General features: G+C 40.6%; 1 protein-coding gene across 2 annotated transcripts in view; it reads left to right on the top strand.

Moving 5' to 3' along the window:
* Positions 1-510: 510 nt before the first annotated feature.
* onecut1 (one cut homeobox 1) overlaps positions 511-17,020 on the top strand; it is a 35,212-nt gene continuing 18,702 nt past the window's right edge. Inside the window, exon 1 of one of the 2 annotated variants that reach the window (XM_018091900.2) lies at positions 511-2,083. In XM_018091900.2, coding sequence (XP_017947389.1) covers positions 1,000-2,083 — 1,084 coding nt within the window. In that variant the 5' untranslated portion in view covers positions 511-999. 2 annotated transcript variants of the gene reach the window in all.

Below are 17,020 nucleotides of genomic sequence, written 5' to 3' on the forward strand. Positions count from 1 at the left end.
TAATTTGTTACACAAAAATCAGTACATTATTACCTCGGTGCCAGGGAGATGATGAGGAATACCCCGCAGTCAATATTAAAATTCAATTTGAGAAGTCTCATTCATTCATAGTGCATAGTCACCAAAGAGGAGGGACCTATAAATGCAATTACTACTCTAAGCGTGTCTACATGTGAATTACTAGGAGGGGGAAGGTTCCTTTATTATACCCACCTTGTGCTATAGGCATATACTATGTAACTGACTTTTCCTCTTTCAATATACCATTCAGTGCTACAAAACATATTCTCCTTCCCTATGGCATTACAAATGCATAAGGTCATCATACAAAACAATGCCAGTAATGTGGTGGATACTATTAGAAACTGTGCTGAAGGAAAGGGTTAACCATTGTTAGGGGTACGATCACTGCACCTTGCTAAATGTCAAGGAATCGCTTACAATAACAAAATCATTGAGCCCCCACAATGGATTCTTCATAGTTGTAAGGTGAAGTGAAAGGCACTGGGATAAAGGAGGACCTGGCTAATGTGCATTGTGCACACTGATCTCTCCCGGCTAGCTAGGTATGAGGCACATGGGAGCCTTCCTCTTTATCTGTTGTTCCCTGGCTGCGATTGCAGGGCAGCGTGATGGTAAATACAAACCCATGCAGTGATGTCACAAGAAGCTGTGTGGAGTTTTACACTCCGGAGCAGTGCGCATGCGCCGTGCAGCCGCGGCAGCTGCAGGGGCAGCTCTGTCACCGTACACATTGGAGCAGTGAGAGACATGGCAAGAGATGGCGAGTGCAACGAGCAGGCTCCAATCGTTGCTGCTGCTGCTGCTGCTCTGACAAAGGGGATCGGGCCTTCCAGTTGCATTTAGACAATACCATCGGCTACATCAGTAGGAATAAGATCTGGGAGCTTGAGCGGGATCCAATGCCCACAAGTGCCGGGACTTTTGCCCAGCAGCACGCCAGATAGATGTGCGCTTTACTCGCCTGTACGTTCCATCATGAACGCTCAGCTGACTATGGACGCGATTGGCGATCTGCACGGGATAAGCCATGAGTCGGTGCCAGGCACAGCTGATCTGATGGGCAGCAGCCCCCACCACAGGGGCTCAGTCACCCACCGGAGCAACCATCTGTCCGCTCACCCCAGGTCCATGGGCATGGCTTCCATTCTCGATGGAGGGGACTATCACCACCACCACCACCACCACCACAGACCCCCCGATCACGCATTAACGGGGCCACTGCACCCCACTATGACCATGGCTTGCGATACCCCTCCCGGGATGAGTATGAGCAGCACATACACCACGCTAACCCCTCTGCAGCCTTTACCCCCAATCTCTACAGTGTCGGACAAATTCCCCCATCACCATCATCACCATCACCCCCACCAGCGGATACCGGGCAATGTCAGTGGCAGCTTCACCCTAATGAGGGACGATAGGGGACTGGCGTCTATGAACAATCTTTACAGCCCCTACCACAAGGAGGTCACCGGCATGGGGCAGAGTCTGTCCCCGCTCTCGGGATCTGGTCTTGGGAGCATCCACGGTGCCCAGCAGGGGCTGCCCCACTATGCCCATCCCAGTGCCGCCATGCCCACCGAGAAAATGCTTACCCCGAATGGCTTTGAAGCCCACCATCCTGCCATGTTGACAAGGCACGGAGAGCAACATCTTACCCCTCCATCAGCTGGCATGGTGCCTATTAATGGGATACCCCATCACCCTCATGCCCATTTAAATGCCCAAAGCCACGGACAGATTCTGGCCTCCACCAGGGATCAAAATCCTCCTTCTGTGACTGGATCACAAATCAACAATGGAAGTAATTCAGGGCAAATGGAAGAAATCAATACCAAAGAAGTCGCTCAGAGAATCACAACCGAGCTAAAGCGCTATAGTATCCCCCAGGCGATCTTTGCCCAGCGGGTTCTGTGCCGCTCTCAAGGGACCCTGTCAGACCTGCTGAGGAACCCCAAGCCTTGGAGCAAGCTCAAGTCCGGCCGCGAAACCTTCCGAAGGATGTGGAAGTGGCTGCAGGAGCCCGAGTTCCAGAGAATGTCAGCTCTTAGGCTTGCAGGTGAGACACTCCTACCTTGCCTCCCCATACATACCCCAAATAATCCCCTACACCCCCAGACATGCACAGGCCCCCAAAATATCCGCACCATCTCTTTTCCAATGCACATTAACCCAAACCCCGGGGTATTATTGTGTTTTCTAGCAATGTCTCTGGCACCTCCCAAATATCTCCCCAACACTAAATATAGAATAACTAAACTTTCAACTGCAGTAAACGGTTGGTTGACTTAATCCCCTTCACTTCAGCCATCAAACATAGATTGCTCCTGCTAAATTCCATGAAAAATGACAGTTGTAATTATTTGTGTCTTGGAGCTGGAATTAGTTTTCTGCTCGCTACACAGTGTGCCAGTTCTCCATACCGATTTACTACATTTATGCAGTTTGATTATTTCTCTTGCCAAGAAGCCGCATTGCCCACAATAGCTTCAGGCCGCCCTTACCCCATGCTCCAGTGGTTGCAATTGCAAAGACTAATGGCAGGGACCCAGACCCACTAGACCTCCATAGCCCCCTTAAACTTGTTTGCCTCCCATTGTCTTTGTCAAACAATTAATATGGATGCATTGATACCTATCAGTCGATAAATCAATAGTTGGTGAGACGTCAGCTGAGAGGAGAGAATTTACCACTTCTCCAGACATCTACCTACAATGTGTTCTACATTTTAGGTATCGATTCAGGCATTTACTATACAGAACAAAAAACTGAATGGTGCCCTAATAGATTGTAGAAGCACAACGGTATCTAGAAGAGAGCTGCCATAGAGCTGTGGGTTTAATTGCAGTAGATTTTGCGTGTTTGTAACCCTTAATTGGCCGTAGTATCCAGCTGCTGATATAGGTGTTGGGTAGTAATGGGCCACATATGGGAAAGTTGGTCAAAGGGGGGTTGTGTCACAGCTTTTCTCCCTAGTGGTACTGGCACTGAGATGTACTATTCCTTGTTTCAGATTTTCTGGGCAATTCTTCTTTCTATCCTCCGTCTGCCAGCTGAGGGTTAATGCCTACATGCTTTGGTGTGTGTGTGAGTAGGTGTCCTGAGTTTGGTGCACAGGGGATGTATATCCCCATTTTTGTATATTTATTTCATTATGGAAATCCATCAGAGTGAGGGTTTGTTAATTAACTGTGGGTCTTCATTAATTCTTCCCTGGAGAATGCCAGGCAGTCAGTTGGATTTGCTGTCAGGTGCACTCATCTGTATTACAGACAAAAAGGGAAGGGCCAAACCTATCCTTCAGGGGGTTTATTGCACTGCCACCTCCCCTTTTTTGTTGTTGGATCTTTCCAGAGAGCTGGCATTTTATGTGTGGGGTGCAGCTATGCTATTGCTGGGGTCCCTGTGCGGGAGAGTTCTTTCATTGAGAGTGCTTTTATGTTGGGCAGGCAGGCACATCTGTACACTATTGTTCTATGACACGTGTGTGCACAGTATGGCAGATATACATGCTTTGGTGTAAAACGAATACAAAATTGCTATCAAGGCTGACCGTAACCATAGCGTTTATTTAATTATTCTTTATTAGTATCTCAGTGTATATGTGCATTGGTAAATAATATGATTGCGCTTAGGTGGGTGCAGAATGAAGTGAGAGTAGGAGAAGGAGAGGAGAGAAAGAAGGGTCGTGAGACTGAAGGAGCGATGAGAGATAAAGCTAATGAGAGAGAAGGAGAGGGACAGGGTGGGGAGGGTGGGGGTGGAGGACTGAGAACACTTTAATATGGCAAAATCAAAGCTGGGGGTGTCATACTGACAGCCCCAAATTCCCTTCCAGGTGACATTTGAGACTTCTTCGATTTGGAGTTTATTTTTACGACAATTTGGGCGACCTGATTCTCAACCCATTTACATGGATCGATAAGGGAAACGACCGCTTGAATGATAATGTGGGATACCCTTCTTGGCGTTATCTAAGCATTAAATCTGCCAATGCAGAGTGCTGATTGGGGGGGGGGGGAGTAAACCAAGTGCATACATATAGAGCGCACAATCCCACCCCTTGTTCAAATGACAGAGAGGCAAATAGCGCGCTGGGGGCGCACACAGGCAGTGCAGCTATGGTGCTGGGACTGGCACATACCCACATACCCGGGGCACCAAACAGCAGCAATGGCCTGTCATAATACAGGTTGGACAATAATATGGGATAGTGGCCTCTTCTGTAGTCTTTTCGTTTGTAGGAAACATACACAAGCTCACCCATACAGATAGAGCCCCTTTTATGAATCCATTCATCAGTCCAACTACAAATAATAGTTTAGTTATATATTGAATTCTATTATTTGATTAAACTGTGGCGTTTAACAGTGTAGGTACACGTGCAAATATATATATGTATGTATATATATATACACACACACACACATACATTATACATACTCAAGTTAAAAGGAAGAGACCAAGAAAGAAAAGTGAAAGTGAGTTTTTACAGGACATCCTGGGAACACTTTTTTCTATTCCCAGGTCAGAATGTGGAGCAGGAATATTGGATAAACTCCTTGCGCATTCAGAGAGGTAACTGCTTAGCACCAAGCACTGTACTTTCCCCTAAGTAACGCTACTCCCCATATGCGACAGTCGCACACTGGGGCAGCGGCAGCCAAATAAGTGGGACTGGGACCCTAATGTGTCACTGCTCTGTTGTTCCAGGTGTAACACTAGCACAAACCAACTCGTTCCCTTTCGGTCTAATTAGAAATATGTCAGGTTGATAACTGTAACAATCATTTGTATTCAGTTCCATTTATGAACAAGTTTATTCAGCAGCAGATTAAATCAAAATAATCACCTGACCGGATATTGATTTTGGGTTTCGACGGACAAGCAAGCTTTTCAGGTGCTAAATATCTATAATTATAATAGCAAGAAGATATTTTATATTTAGAATATATACATTTTATATATGTGATCTAACTATATATATAGAGAGAAAATATATATCAATTATATATTCGTAAAACGTATTCTTATTTGGCAAATAGAGTTGTGGAATGCGGGTTATTTTAAAGAAATAGACCAATATTTTAATATATTTACTTTCACCTTTAATTCCATTCACGTGTATTTCCAGCTATAGTATAATCCCCTTTCCCTGCTGCTGTGTTGCCCAGTTGTGTGTGGAAGTGTGTGCGACACTGCGCTATTAGCAGCACAGACTGCTCAGTAAATCCCGCGCTTTTTTAGTGCTGCAGAGCTACAGGCACTGATTGTACACTGGATGGCAACTCAATAATAACTCTCTTTATTTTACACAAAGTTTTATTGTATAAGTTAATATTTTTTGAATCAAAACTGCGCCCCGAGACTTGCAATATTCCATTTGTCTCTGGATTGTTACGTTCCGACGATCGGGATTTGCTGCTATAATCGTTTGTCGCCGCTGCCCATAGAATCCTTCTATTTTCTTCCCTTTTAGATACACTTTTATTTATATAGATAATATATTTTTTTCGTCCCATGGACATATATATTTTTCGGGCCTGTCTCCTGCACCTGAAGTCTTTAGGCCCCCGTGTATATTGCTTCGATATTACATATATTATTGCAAGAAACCTTTCGGTCTGTATATGTAATGGATTCTAAGCAATTATGGAACATCTACATTTTCGTTTTGTTTTCAAACGTACTCAGTATAAATGAATGGCAAGTTAGTGTAACTATGGTGCATATTAATGTCAGTGCCACAGATACAGCAGGGGCAGAGGGGCTGCTGGGGGCCCTGAGAGCAGACACACATATCCAGCAGGATTTCCCCTAAGGGGAACATGGTAGTCATGCCAAAGCAATGCATTATAGTTCCAAGGCACCACAGGTTACCCTGGCTGTAATATTTCCAGAAAGTTATATGTAAACCATGCAGCAGCAACCTAACTCCTAATAGGAAAAGAGCCATAGTTTAGGACAACCTTATGGGACCTTTATGTCCATGTTTTCTGCAAGAGACAATTATATTTGACACAGCTTCTTTTCCAGGTGGAATGGATATTATTTTATAAATATGTCTTTTAGGCCTTTTACACACATTTACAGTGGAATCACTGGGGCAAGCATACCTCAGTCAGTAAAAACTACTACTACTACTACTACTACTACTGCTGTTACTACTACTACTACTACTACTAATAATAATAATATATGAAATAATATTAGTGATTTGTAATGATTTTTTTGGGCGGTGGGGGTCTGGGTAATGTTTTGCAGATTCTAATGTCAACCCTATTAGCAGATAAAAGTTCTGGATTTGAATTATCCATATATCTACCCTTCTCAGTAATTGTGACACCCCCATGTACCTTATTAAAATAGAAACTGAGCAGAGGATTCTGGGAGCTGAGTACAGAGAATGACAATCTTTGCTTGAACTGGTGGACAATTTATAGATAGGTAGTGTGTGTCTGCCTAGAGGGCAAAAAAAAACTGTATGGTATTAGGATAAATGGCTAGTATAGTTTTATATTGATATTAATTGAATTCTAAATTCTGGCAATTTATAACAAATCCATCCAATATTATTTGCTGTAAAATTTAGCCACAAGTGGCCATTAGCACTTTTCTTTTTAGAGAGACCATAAACTAAAGGGCCAATGAGCAGCTGCTGGAGGGAGTTGTGCTTAATAAGCAGATGGAGTCAGGCTGTCACATATAAAGGGCTGAGGAGGAGAAATCTGCATTTTGTTCTGTAGTTTGTATTTTTATTTGTATCAGGAGCTCTGCTCTGCTCAATTCATTTACCACAAGAGAGATTAAATTAGCCACATTCTGCATCTAGTTATTTATGGCAGAGGTAAGGTAACATCATGTATTCATTCATTATAAATGGGTCCCTTGGGAGATGGGCATGGTGTTATTTCTTTGACTAGGATCAGCTTTAAGAGATGTTAAGTAATAATAATCTCTTGTGATTTGCATTAGAAAAAAATGTCATGTCACAATATGACTCCCCACTTACTGAAATTGTAGTTCAAAGCTACTTAGCAATCTTTTTGACAATTATGGTAGCATTAGATTGAAATAATAACAATTGTAACAATATTATATAAATAAGTCATTTTGCTAATCACGGGTAAAATCATGGTTAACAAAAAAAAAACAAATATAAAACTGTAGAGAGTGCTGGAATATCACAGTGCTATTAATTTTTCTGTTTTTCTGCAATTTTAACTTCCTGATGTAGATTTTGGTGAAAGAATATGTGGTGTAAAGGAATAGCCAAAGCTATAAGGGGGTTTGGGAGTGGTTTTGTTGCTTTTATAGTTATTTGCCAGAACTAGTGGCAAGTACAGAAATACTGCACCTTTAGTAAACCAGTCAGTGACAGTCTACTCCAATAGGCCATGCATGTTAAAAAGATCACTAGTCCAAAATCCACTATCCATCACATTTTACAACTTAATTGTTTTTAGTACAGGAACAAGTATTGGCATGTATTAATCTATTTCCTATTAAAATTACAAGAAAATTGCAGAGGAGAATGCCATTTATGGCCCAGAACTGATAGGCCACACCTCATTCTGGCTTATAGTGATGGGATAATATGGTAATTTAGGAGCTTGTGGCCAACCTACCAATTAGGCAATGGTTGATTAAGTGTTGCCAAAGCTGACCATATAAAGGCAGATATAAACTGCCAATTATGCCCCTTCCAGCCGAATCAGCAGCTTAATGACATATGTATGGGGCCCTTGTTATTGCCGGCCCCTATGGTTATTGCCCTATGTGTGTCTGTAGGCCTGCAGTATGATCTGATCATTGGCCCCAGCATGTGGTAGCCACAGATCTGTTTATTTGGTAAACCTTGTCTGTGTATTGCCATATTTACTAGGTAAGCTAAGCCAGTAATATCTTCACAGAAGCTCAGGAAAATAAAACAAAGGGTAAACTTAATTAGGCAAGCCCAAAAGGAAAATAAAAATGACACACACACACATATATATGTTATTGCCACTACCCCATTCTGGGAGTTTGACAGCCTTGGTCCAAGGGCAGCTAATGGAAAAAGTATGGGGCATCAATAATGAACTGGCCCAAGGCAAGTTGTCTGTCTGTTCCCAGGGACTGGAAAACATTAGCTCTGCAGCAATCTGTAGTATATTCTGCTAAAGTATTATAAACCATCAAGGCTCAACACTGTAATTTAGTGCTATACTGTGCTTCCAACATACAGCTTGCCGTTTAACTAGTATAATAAGTCGTTTTCACCTAGGGACATCATTAGGAATCTACATGTTCTCTGGGACCCATAAATGGAAAGGTATTTTGCCCTCTAGTGCCTTATAGAAGAGCAGTAAGTATTGCTTTTTGAGACCTACAGGAATGGTAAGAAAGGGTACAGCTTATTCCTCAGTTTTATTATAGTGGCTACCAGTTCTTGATAGTATTACATCTTGTGTAACTGGGCCTCAGATTTATGCTCAGCAAGATACAGATTACTGTCACGTCTTGGAGCAAGTAAATCTTCAGAATATGCTTGAAGTGGCTGCCTGGGTTGTACGTTCTGTGCAATTAGTTATTCATATAAAAGGACAGGTCATATTTAAATAATCCATAACAGAAACAAATTAAGTACACAATGTTCAGACAGCTACCAGATACAATACGAGAGCTGGTAAAACATTCAGTCTCTAGGTAAAGGGTAACTGTCCCTGTAATATAACTCAAAAATCACCAACATTTAGTAAATGTATTATGTTCACTTTCCAGATACTTTCTTCTCAGCTCAGTTGTTTTCAGATTGTGCGCCAGAAATAAAAAGTTTTTTTCAACTGCTTTCTATTTATTATTTAGAACTTAAAATACAAGATGACTTTAATGTTCCTTTGTCTGATGTTTCTGGCTAGCAAATCAGTAATCCAGACGCAGAATATAAACTGTTACTATTTGCTCCATTAGTTGATATCTTTCTCAGCAGTATCTGTGGAATGTTAGCAACTATTGTATCAATTATAAAAACTGCCTTTAATGAAACACCGATTATGCTCAGTAGGGACAAAGATAATAAAATGTATCAGCTATATTAAGGCATGAGTGGGTAAACAATGAAATTTAAAAGTTCAATATTAAAAAAACAGTCAAAAATAAAAAATAGAAAGCAACTGAAAAAGTTGGGTTTTTGAGACTTAATCCAAACTATTCTTTTCTAATTATCTTACCCCCAAATTCTTGTGAGCCTATGTGTCAGGTTGCCAGGCCACAACCTTGCCATTTGCCAGGAATAGCCCTCCTTGTGTTATCATTCTCTTGCAAGATGCCAGCTGGAGCAGGGCTGCACTCAATAGATTGTGCGGTGAGAGTCAATAGGGTTGTGATCAGCCAAAAAGATTCATAAAATAAACTCTCTGGAGCAGGGGTCACTCCCTAATAAGGTTAATATAATAATAGGTGCAACACCTGGAGCAAAGTGTGCACCTGCAATTCCATTACTCCTAATAGTTGTAAGGGAAGATACCATTAAACTATGCCGGCACAGGTATGCTCCTGCAATAAGCACAAGAAAGCAAGAGAAAAGTGGTCTAAATCAATCTAGTCTGGAGCCATTTAATGATTTCTAATACTGCAAAATGTGCCAGTATTTACCTTTAGGAGACAGCTAAAACAGGATATTTTACGTCTCTTTAGCGGGTAACAGTGCCAAGATTCTGCAGTGTTTATGCAAATCAAGAAGAATGATCTGTAGTGCAGGCCGTGTGACATTCTAAATGCTTCCTACATATGCATGTGTGTGTTTTAATTTCCTATAATAATATTCTCATCCTCTGCTAGATTGCTTGAATGTTTGCCAACATGTAAAAATAGCTTCTAGGGATACTTTAACTGTGCCTTCCTTCCATGACATGCTTGATGGTTATGGCTAAAACAGTGAGTTTTAAGCACCCATTTTAGTTTCAGAAATTATAGAATCAAAGTAGAAGCCGAATACTATTTCTGGTCAATGGAAAATTGAAATACTGGTGTTAAAAGCCAGGGACAAATATAATCAGACTGAAAAAGTCAAAAAGAGGGACAGTGGAAAGTAGGGAGACCTGTCAGCTATATTTGTACTGTCATTAGTATTGCTTTTATTTGTTTTGACCATCTTTTATTTTTATTTTAGAGCTGCACACCACCAATTACAATGCTGTTAACAAGCCTATAAAATGGTGTATATAAAATTTGATAAAGACTAGCACTCTCCAGTGTGTGAAAAGGGCAAAATCTTTCTGCAACCAAATAGGCCACAACCTGAAGCCTAAGACTAAAGCAACATTGTCTGAATGGCACTTTTCACATATTGGAAGCATTACAGTAACCATTTAAAGTGACATATAGGGGGAGATTTACTAGGAGTCAAGCTATTTAATTTGAGTAGAATGGTGATTTTCCCAAAGTTTATTTTTTTCCATTTGTTCAGCCTTTATTAAGAACTTATTAAAACTTGCAGCCACAACATGTTTGGCTAGAATGTTATCAAAATCAAAAAAAAAGTTTTTTTCTCTGCAGGAAAACAGTTTTATAATGTTAATTATAAAAATGTCTGAGGGGGTCTTACTTGTGCAAGATTATTTCTTCACAGGTTTTTGCATGGCAACAAATGGTCACCAATTTGGTTAATAGCCAAAACAGTCTTTGTAGGTGTGGACTTCCTTAAGCAGAACCTTTGTCTATGCAGGGAGATAAATGTATCACTTGTTGGGGTACTGTTAGTGCTACACGAGCCACATGCCTCTGGGCCAGACCACCTTACTCCCATACATGTTTCCTTTTATAAAATTAAAAGAATCTCAAGAAAGAAAGTTTTATGAGTAAAACATTACTTTTTTTATATACATTATATAAAGGGTAAATAGGAAAACAAGTGCAAGATTGTGTTAATATATGTTTAACTTTTATAGGTTTGTGGCACTTTAAATACACTTTCTATGGTCACTCAGGTGCCCCCCTATGTACATGCACACAGTGGGGATGTGGCCCTGTTGTGACCCTTGCCAAACAGAGATTAGCTTGTGAGCCAGCCATGCTCCAATCTAGTGGTTCCACAGGCAGGATTATTTCTGGTTCTTAATATTAACAACCAGATACTGAAAATATTATCTAATAGAAAATATGGAATTATATTAACCCCTATAAGTATTGGGTCCAAATCCACCTCAAGATGTTGTGGTAAAAGCAGCCCTACCCCTGGCAACACCTAATCAGGAAAGCTCTGCAGTCATGATGTTTTATGCCACAAGTGGTTTTCTTCAAATCATATAAGTAGATCCCATGTCAGAGCTTAGAGTTGGTCAAAATCAGTAAAATTTATTATTTTTCACCTGACAGTGAAGGTATATTCTCTATGTCTGTGTGACACACTATGGATCATCTCATCTATGGGCTGGGACTGCACAGCACACCTCCTCCCAAAATGACACAGTCCTGCCTCTAAAGGGATAAGCCTGTCTCTGTCAGTCACATCTTGCAATCCTTTGTGTCACATGACATTGTGTGCCGAGAGCGCACTACTTGCTCACATGCCTGTGTACACTTGTGCTGAAACACACAGCTTAGTGAGAACTTGTTAATCATTACTTAAGGCAAAAGTAAAACCAAAATCCATTCATTTCCATTGATAATAATAATAATGTAATAAGATATTGGCCCTAAGAGCCTTGCTAAGTGAATTTAAAGTAGTGTAGACTTAATTGTTTGTAGAAATGAGAAATAAGTATCAGAAATACAGGTTATAATGGAAATATACAAAAATAGGTGCAAATGTGCACCAGTACATTCATTCATAAAGTCTGAAGATTGTCTTTACTTTGTGTTAAAGTGTTGAACCGAATGATTTGCTGCCCCCTTTTCTTTGCAGTTGGACCCTATTTATAGATCAATGAAGGCTCCATTCAAAGGATCATGTGCTGGCACATCTGATCAAAATATGGTTGTTGATGGATTTAGTTGGTGAGCCAGTAGCCTTTTGCAAACAGAACACCCACCACTATTATGGGCAAAACCACATATAAAAGAGTTACCAGTTAAAACCATTGTTGTTTCACTTCTCACATGAAGGGTGAAGACACACAGAGCTACATAGTAGCAGCTACATGTCATGGCTACTATACAGCGGAAAATACCCTGCCATAGACAATGGTGAGAATTGCCTCTTCTAAAATACACATACAGACAATTATCAGTAAAAGATCAGCATTGTCTGTTTTAGTAGTTGTGACAAGTAGCTGCTACTAAGTTGCTTTGTGTGTCTTCACCCTAAGGGCTCTGGCACACGGGGAGACTAGTCGCCCGCGTCAAATCTCCCTTGTCGCGGGCGACTAGTCTCCCCGAAATGCCATCCCACCGGCCATCCCACCTCCTCTCAAGGCAACTTCCGCGATTTCGGGGAAATCGTGGCGCCGCGTATGCCATCCCACTGCCGATTTACATTCTCGCCGGTGGGATGGCATTTTGGGGAGACTAGTCACCCGCGACAAGGGAGATTTGTCGCGGGCGACTAGTCTCCCCATGTGCCAGAGCCCTAAGGGAGATCAAATTTTTCTCTTTTCTCTCATGGTGACACTGCAGATTCTAGGATGAGGTAGGAAGCATAGGAATCAGCCTCATTGATGTATTCAATTGAACGAGCAAATTACAAAGATGTTGCTGCACACTTTTTTGTTTTCATCTGGTATTATAGTGGGATTTGGGGCAAAACATGCTGCACTGTTGGTAAAAACATGGCAATTTGCATTGATGTTTTACACTTTGCACTTCATTACTAAATTAGATTTTATGTATATATTTTTTAAATTTAAAGCAAATCATATTTTTTAAAATATAATCCCTATTTATTGGGCATATGATAAGCATAAATGTATATCATCCTTTAAAAGGCAGTTATGGAACTTAGGTCGTAAAATATTAATTCATTTTTGCTAACGCTTGATGATGCGATGATGATAATGAAGATGAAACTAAGTAAATGCAATCCTTCCCAAAAATGTGGAGCTTCCCCTATACTGGCACCCAGGGAGGGGTAACCTAAAGGCCAGATATGGAGTGATTTGAAGAAATGATCTATTCTCTTCTCCTGATGCCCCGGCTGCATTTTTGAATAATTAGATTTTTTTAGTAAGCATTAACAAATGTTGTCCCCAAATGGGAAACTTAAACCAAGAAAAATGAAAAAAACTGTGCCATAGTGAGGCTGCACCTAAAAGTTGGAATTGCAGTAAATGTCAGCAATGCGATTTTTTAAAATAATAATGCCTGCATTCTATTAACAGGTAATTAACAAGCATCAGTGTATACAAATGAGTCTCCATAGAGCAACAGGGCTGCTACACCCGAGATTACATCACCAGCTGAACTTTGGCCCAACACTTAATAAGTGAGTGGAGATATCGCAGAAAGTGACCTCTCCAAAGGTCGCTGAACTATATCTGGTCATTAGCTCACTGTCGGCCCTATGACTAGCAGCCTTAATGAGACATTAAGGAAACTTTGTTAATGAATAAAGAACTTGGTATAGTAAGCTATTGTTTTAAACCCATGAGAAATATTTAATCATGGAGGAGTGACTTGGTTTCAAAACTCAGTACAGATAAGAGGTGACAGGGCTTTCCATTTGCAAATAATGATTCAAATATCACTGATAATGAGATATCATGATACAGACTGGCAATGGATCACTGCTTGTGTTTGTTTGGTGCTCCTATCCATGTACTGTATATTAACCCCTGGGGAGTTTGTGTATGAGTACAGTGAAATGTGGGTCAGTTAGCAAAGCACCCTATCTCTGCAATTAGGGTCACATCTATGCTGAGCATTTTTATTTAACCTGGTTATGCTCTGCAGCAGGAGGGACTTGACCAAAAAACACTACTTAACCAACAGATAGTTAATATCATATTAAGTGGCCTATTAAAGAAACTTACTGAACTGGAATATATATGTCAGTAAATGTTCCCCTTTTACATCTTTTCCCTTGAGCCACCATTTTGTGATGGGCTGTGTGCTCCCTCAGAGAAGATCGCTTGACAGCAAATAACACAGCTCTATTTATAACAGGAAGTAGTGTGGTAAAAGACAGAACTTTCTCCATTCATTGGCTGATGTGTTCTAACATGTATGTGTTCCATTGGTATGAGTGCATCGTGAAAAATATGATCCCAAGGAGCGACCCTTAGTACTTAAAATGATGGACCCAATGGCAGATACTACTAAAAAAGTATATTGTATGAAAATGGTTTATTAAGATGAAGCATGTAATCAGTATATGGAAGTTTTAAGTTTTAAAGAAGTGGGGAGCCAGAGTAAATGAGCAATTTGTCCCATAATTTATTTCCATGGTTTAATTACAGATTTGTGAAACATTGCTCCTTTACATTTGCATTTATTTGTAAGGGCCAATGAAATGTAAGTTGTCTGTCTGTAGACTGACTTTTCAATTGTAAAGGCCTCTTGTCAATCTGTCAATTGTGCTCTGTCATACATAGTAAATGTGGGGAAAGGTGGGAGTATCTGCCTTTGTGCTGAATTGGTGTTTGCTGGTTCGGGATTTACTTTTACCTTCCTCTAGATCAGTGGTTTCCAATCCATGGGGCTGCTCCTCTGGGGTGGGGGGTTGGAGCAATGGCAGTGGGGCTCAGCCAGTTATGGTGAGAACTGGTGAAAATGGCCATTTGTTTTCCTAGATACACCTGAAATCCCAGTCTTAAGTTAAGTCAGGGTTAAATTTGGAGCCATGGGAGCTTTCCTAGATATTCATGGAACTATAAATGAATGATTGTTACTGATATTTTCCTATTCATTTCATATGCGGGGAAGCTAGACCTTTAATAGGGCTTGAACCTAAAAAGTTTGGCACTGGGTCCACTAGTGGAATCCAAATGGTGGATGGATAACTGTTAAAATGAAAGCTGAGATGAAGGCTTATTTACTTTACAAAGTATTTAAATCAGCCCATCCTAAACAGCAATTAAGGTGAGAGTTGCAGTGAATGGTTATTTGTTGAACTAATAATAAATGAAACTATAGCAGAATGATAGTTAAAAGAGTGCTTATATATCTATTGGTATGTTATGAGAGAAGGGACCCTAAACAAATATTGGACCACAAAGGGGGCTTGAAGACTACATTTTTGCTAGAGGGCTACCTATGGTAGAGCTGACCTTTATCTACTTTCATTTTTTGTTCCAAAATGGTTCACTACCTTGTTGTCACCAGTGTCGGACTGGGAACCCAGGGGCCCACCAGAAAACCTTAGACCCTAGGCTGCTTTCCAAACTATTTTTCCTCACCCAACCTCTTCATTCTCCAAGTCTCTTTTATTTACATTGTAGAATCTATTCTCCCATCTATTTCTCCTCTTTGTTCCCATTCAGAAATAGGGAATGACCACGAAGTAGGCCAAATGGTCAGGAGCAGGAGGGCCCACCGACACCTGGGCCCACTGGGATTTTTCCTGGTATCCTGGTGGGCCAGTCCCGACACTGCTGTACACACAAATCTGATTGGGGTGTATGTTACTGAAAATTACTGAGTGATTGTGTCTCTTACTGTGGGTATTTGTAGTTTATCAAATTTGAATATGGAATATAAGTAGCACAAACATTTCAAAAATAAAAATGTAAAGCAGCATTAGGCTGTAAAGCAGACACTTTGAGTTATTTATTTTATAATCCTTAACTTATATAGCACTGACATATTTTGCAGTGCTTTACAGAGATTATACATCATTCACATCAGCCCCTGCCCCAGTGGAACTCACAATCTTAGGTCCCTATCCCATTTACATAACATATCAGTTCAGTCAGTTTATCAGGAGCCAGTTAACTTGCCTGTTAGTGTAAAAACACTTGGTTTAACATCATATCTAGATATAAACAAATCCAAACAACAAACCATGCCTGTGATTTAGAAAAAATATTAGTAAGAGGTATCAATTTTAGGAACCCTCAATGACTTTACTTATTTTAGGTTTTCATACCTTTAATGTGTTGCTATCCTTTTATGAAAGTTAATACTTTATACAGCTTATCAGTGATTCATATGATATCTATATGTGGCACTGAGTGGGGCAGCAGCATTACAGTTAATTCAGTGAAGAAGGAAAGGTATGTTAAACCATCTTGGGAAATTATAATAAACAATGATATAAATTGTGAGAGCCTAGAGAAGGTTTCCATGGTTACCTGGCATCCCTTTGAACAGTGAGCATCCTGCATGTTGAGGACATGACTTTTCAGGTCAACTCTTTGTTTGCCAGACATCTGCAGCATCTTGCTGTAGAAACTATCAGAGCTTCATTTGGAACAAGGGGCCTGACATATTTAAAGGGGAAAAAATAGAGGTAAAACCAGGGGTGTAACAAAGAGGAAGCAGGGGGTTGCAGGGTGCACAGGAGTGAAGGGAGCCCAATGAGGCCCTAATTGATAGCAATTTCTATGTATCTCAGTATAATAGGTACATTTACCAATACTAACCAAGTTAGTTCCAGCTGAAACAACTACATTATATTAAATCTTAAAGGCTGATTATAGTTGGAGTTCCAGTATCCACCTTTAGCTACAATGTCATTATGCTTATTTACAGCAGCACCCGATTCAAAAATAAGTGTATATCTGTAGTGCTTTTCTCCCAATGGATCAACTGCTTTACTGCAATCAAGACAGCCTCCTTTGATTGCATCACTGTAGTATTCTTGATCATATATATAGCTATCATGTTGTGTCCCTTTGTTATGGTGGCCATACACGGGCAGATATAAGCTGAAGATTTGAGTCCTTTAGACTGATTTGGCAGTTTATCTTCCGTGTATGGGGCCCTGGCAGGCCTCCCCAATCAATATGTGGCTGCAAATCAGCCAGGTGTGAATTGGACAAATTTGAATCTCTCTTCAGATGGGAATGACATGGACTCATTGATGCGGTCCTCTGTCTGTAGGCTCTTATACCCATTGTTGTCATTTAATCATTTGGCC

This window comes from Xenopus tropicalis, chromosome 3 (assembly GCF_000004195.4).
Source record: "Xenopus tropicalis strain Nigerian chromosome 3, UCB_Xtro_10.0, whole genome shotgun sequence".
In the NCBI taxonomy this organism is placed as follows: domain Eukaryota; kingdom Metazoa; phylum Chordata; class Amphibia; order Anura; family Pipidae; genus Xenopus; species Xenopus tropicalis.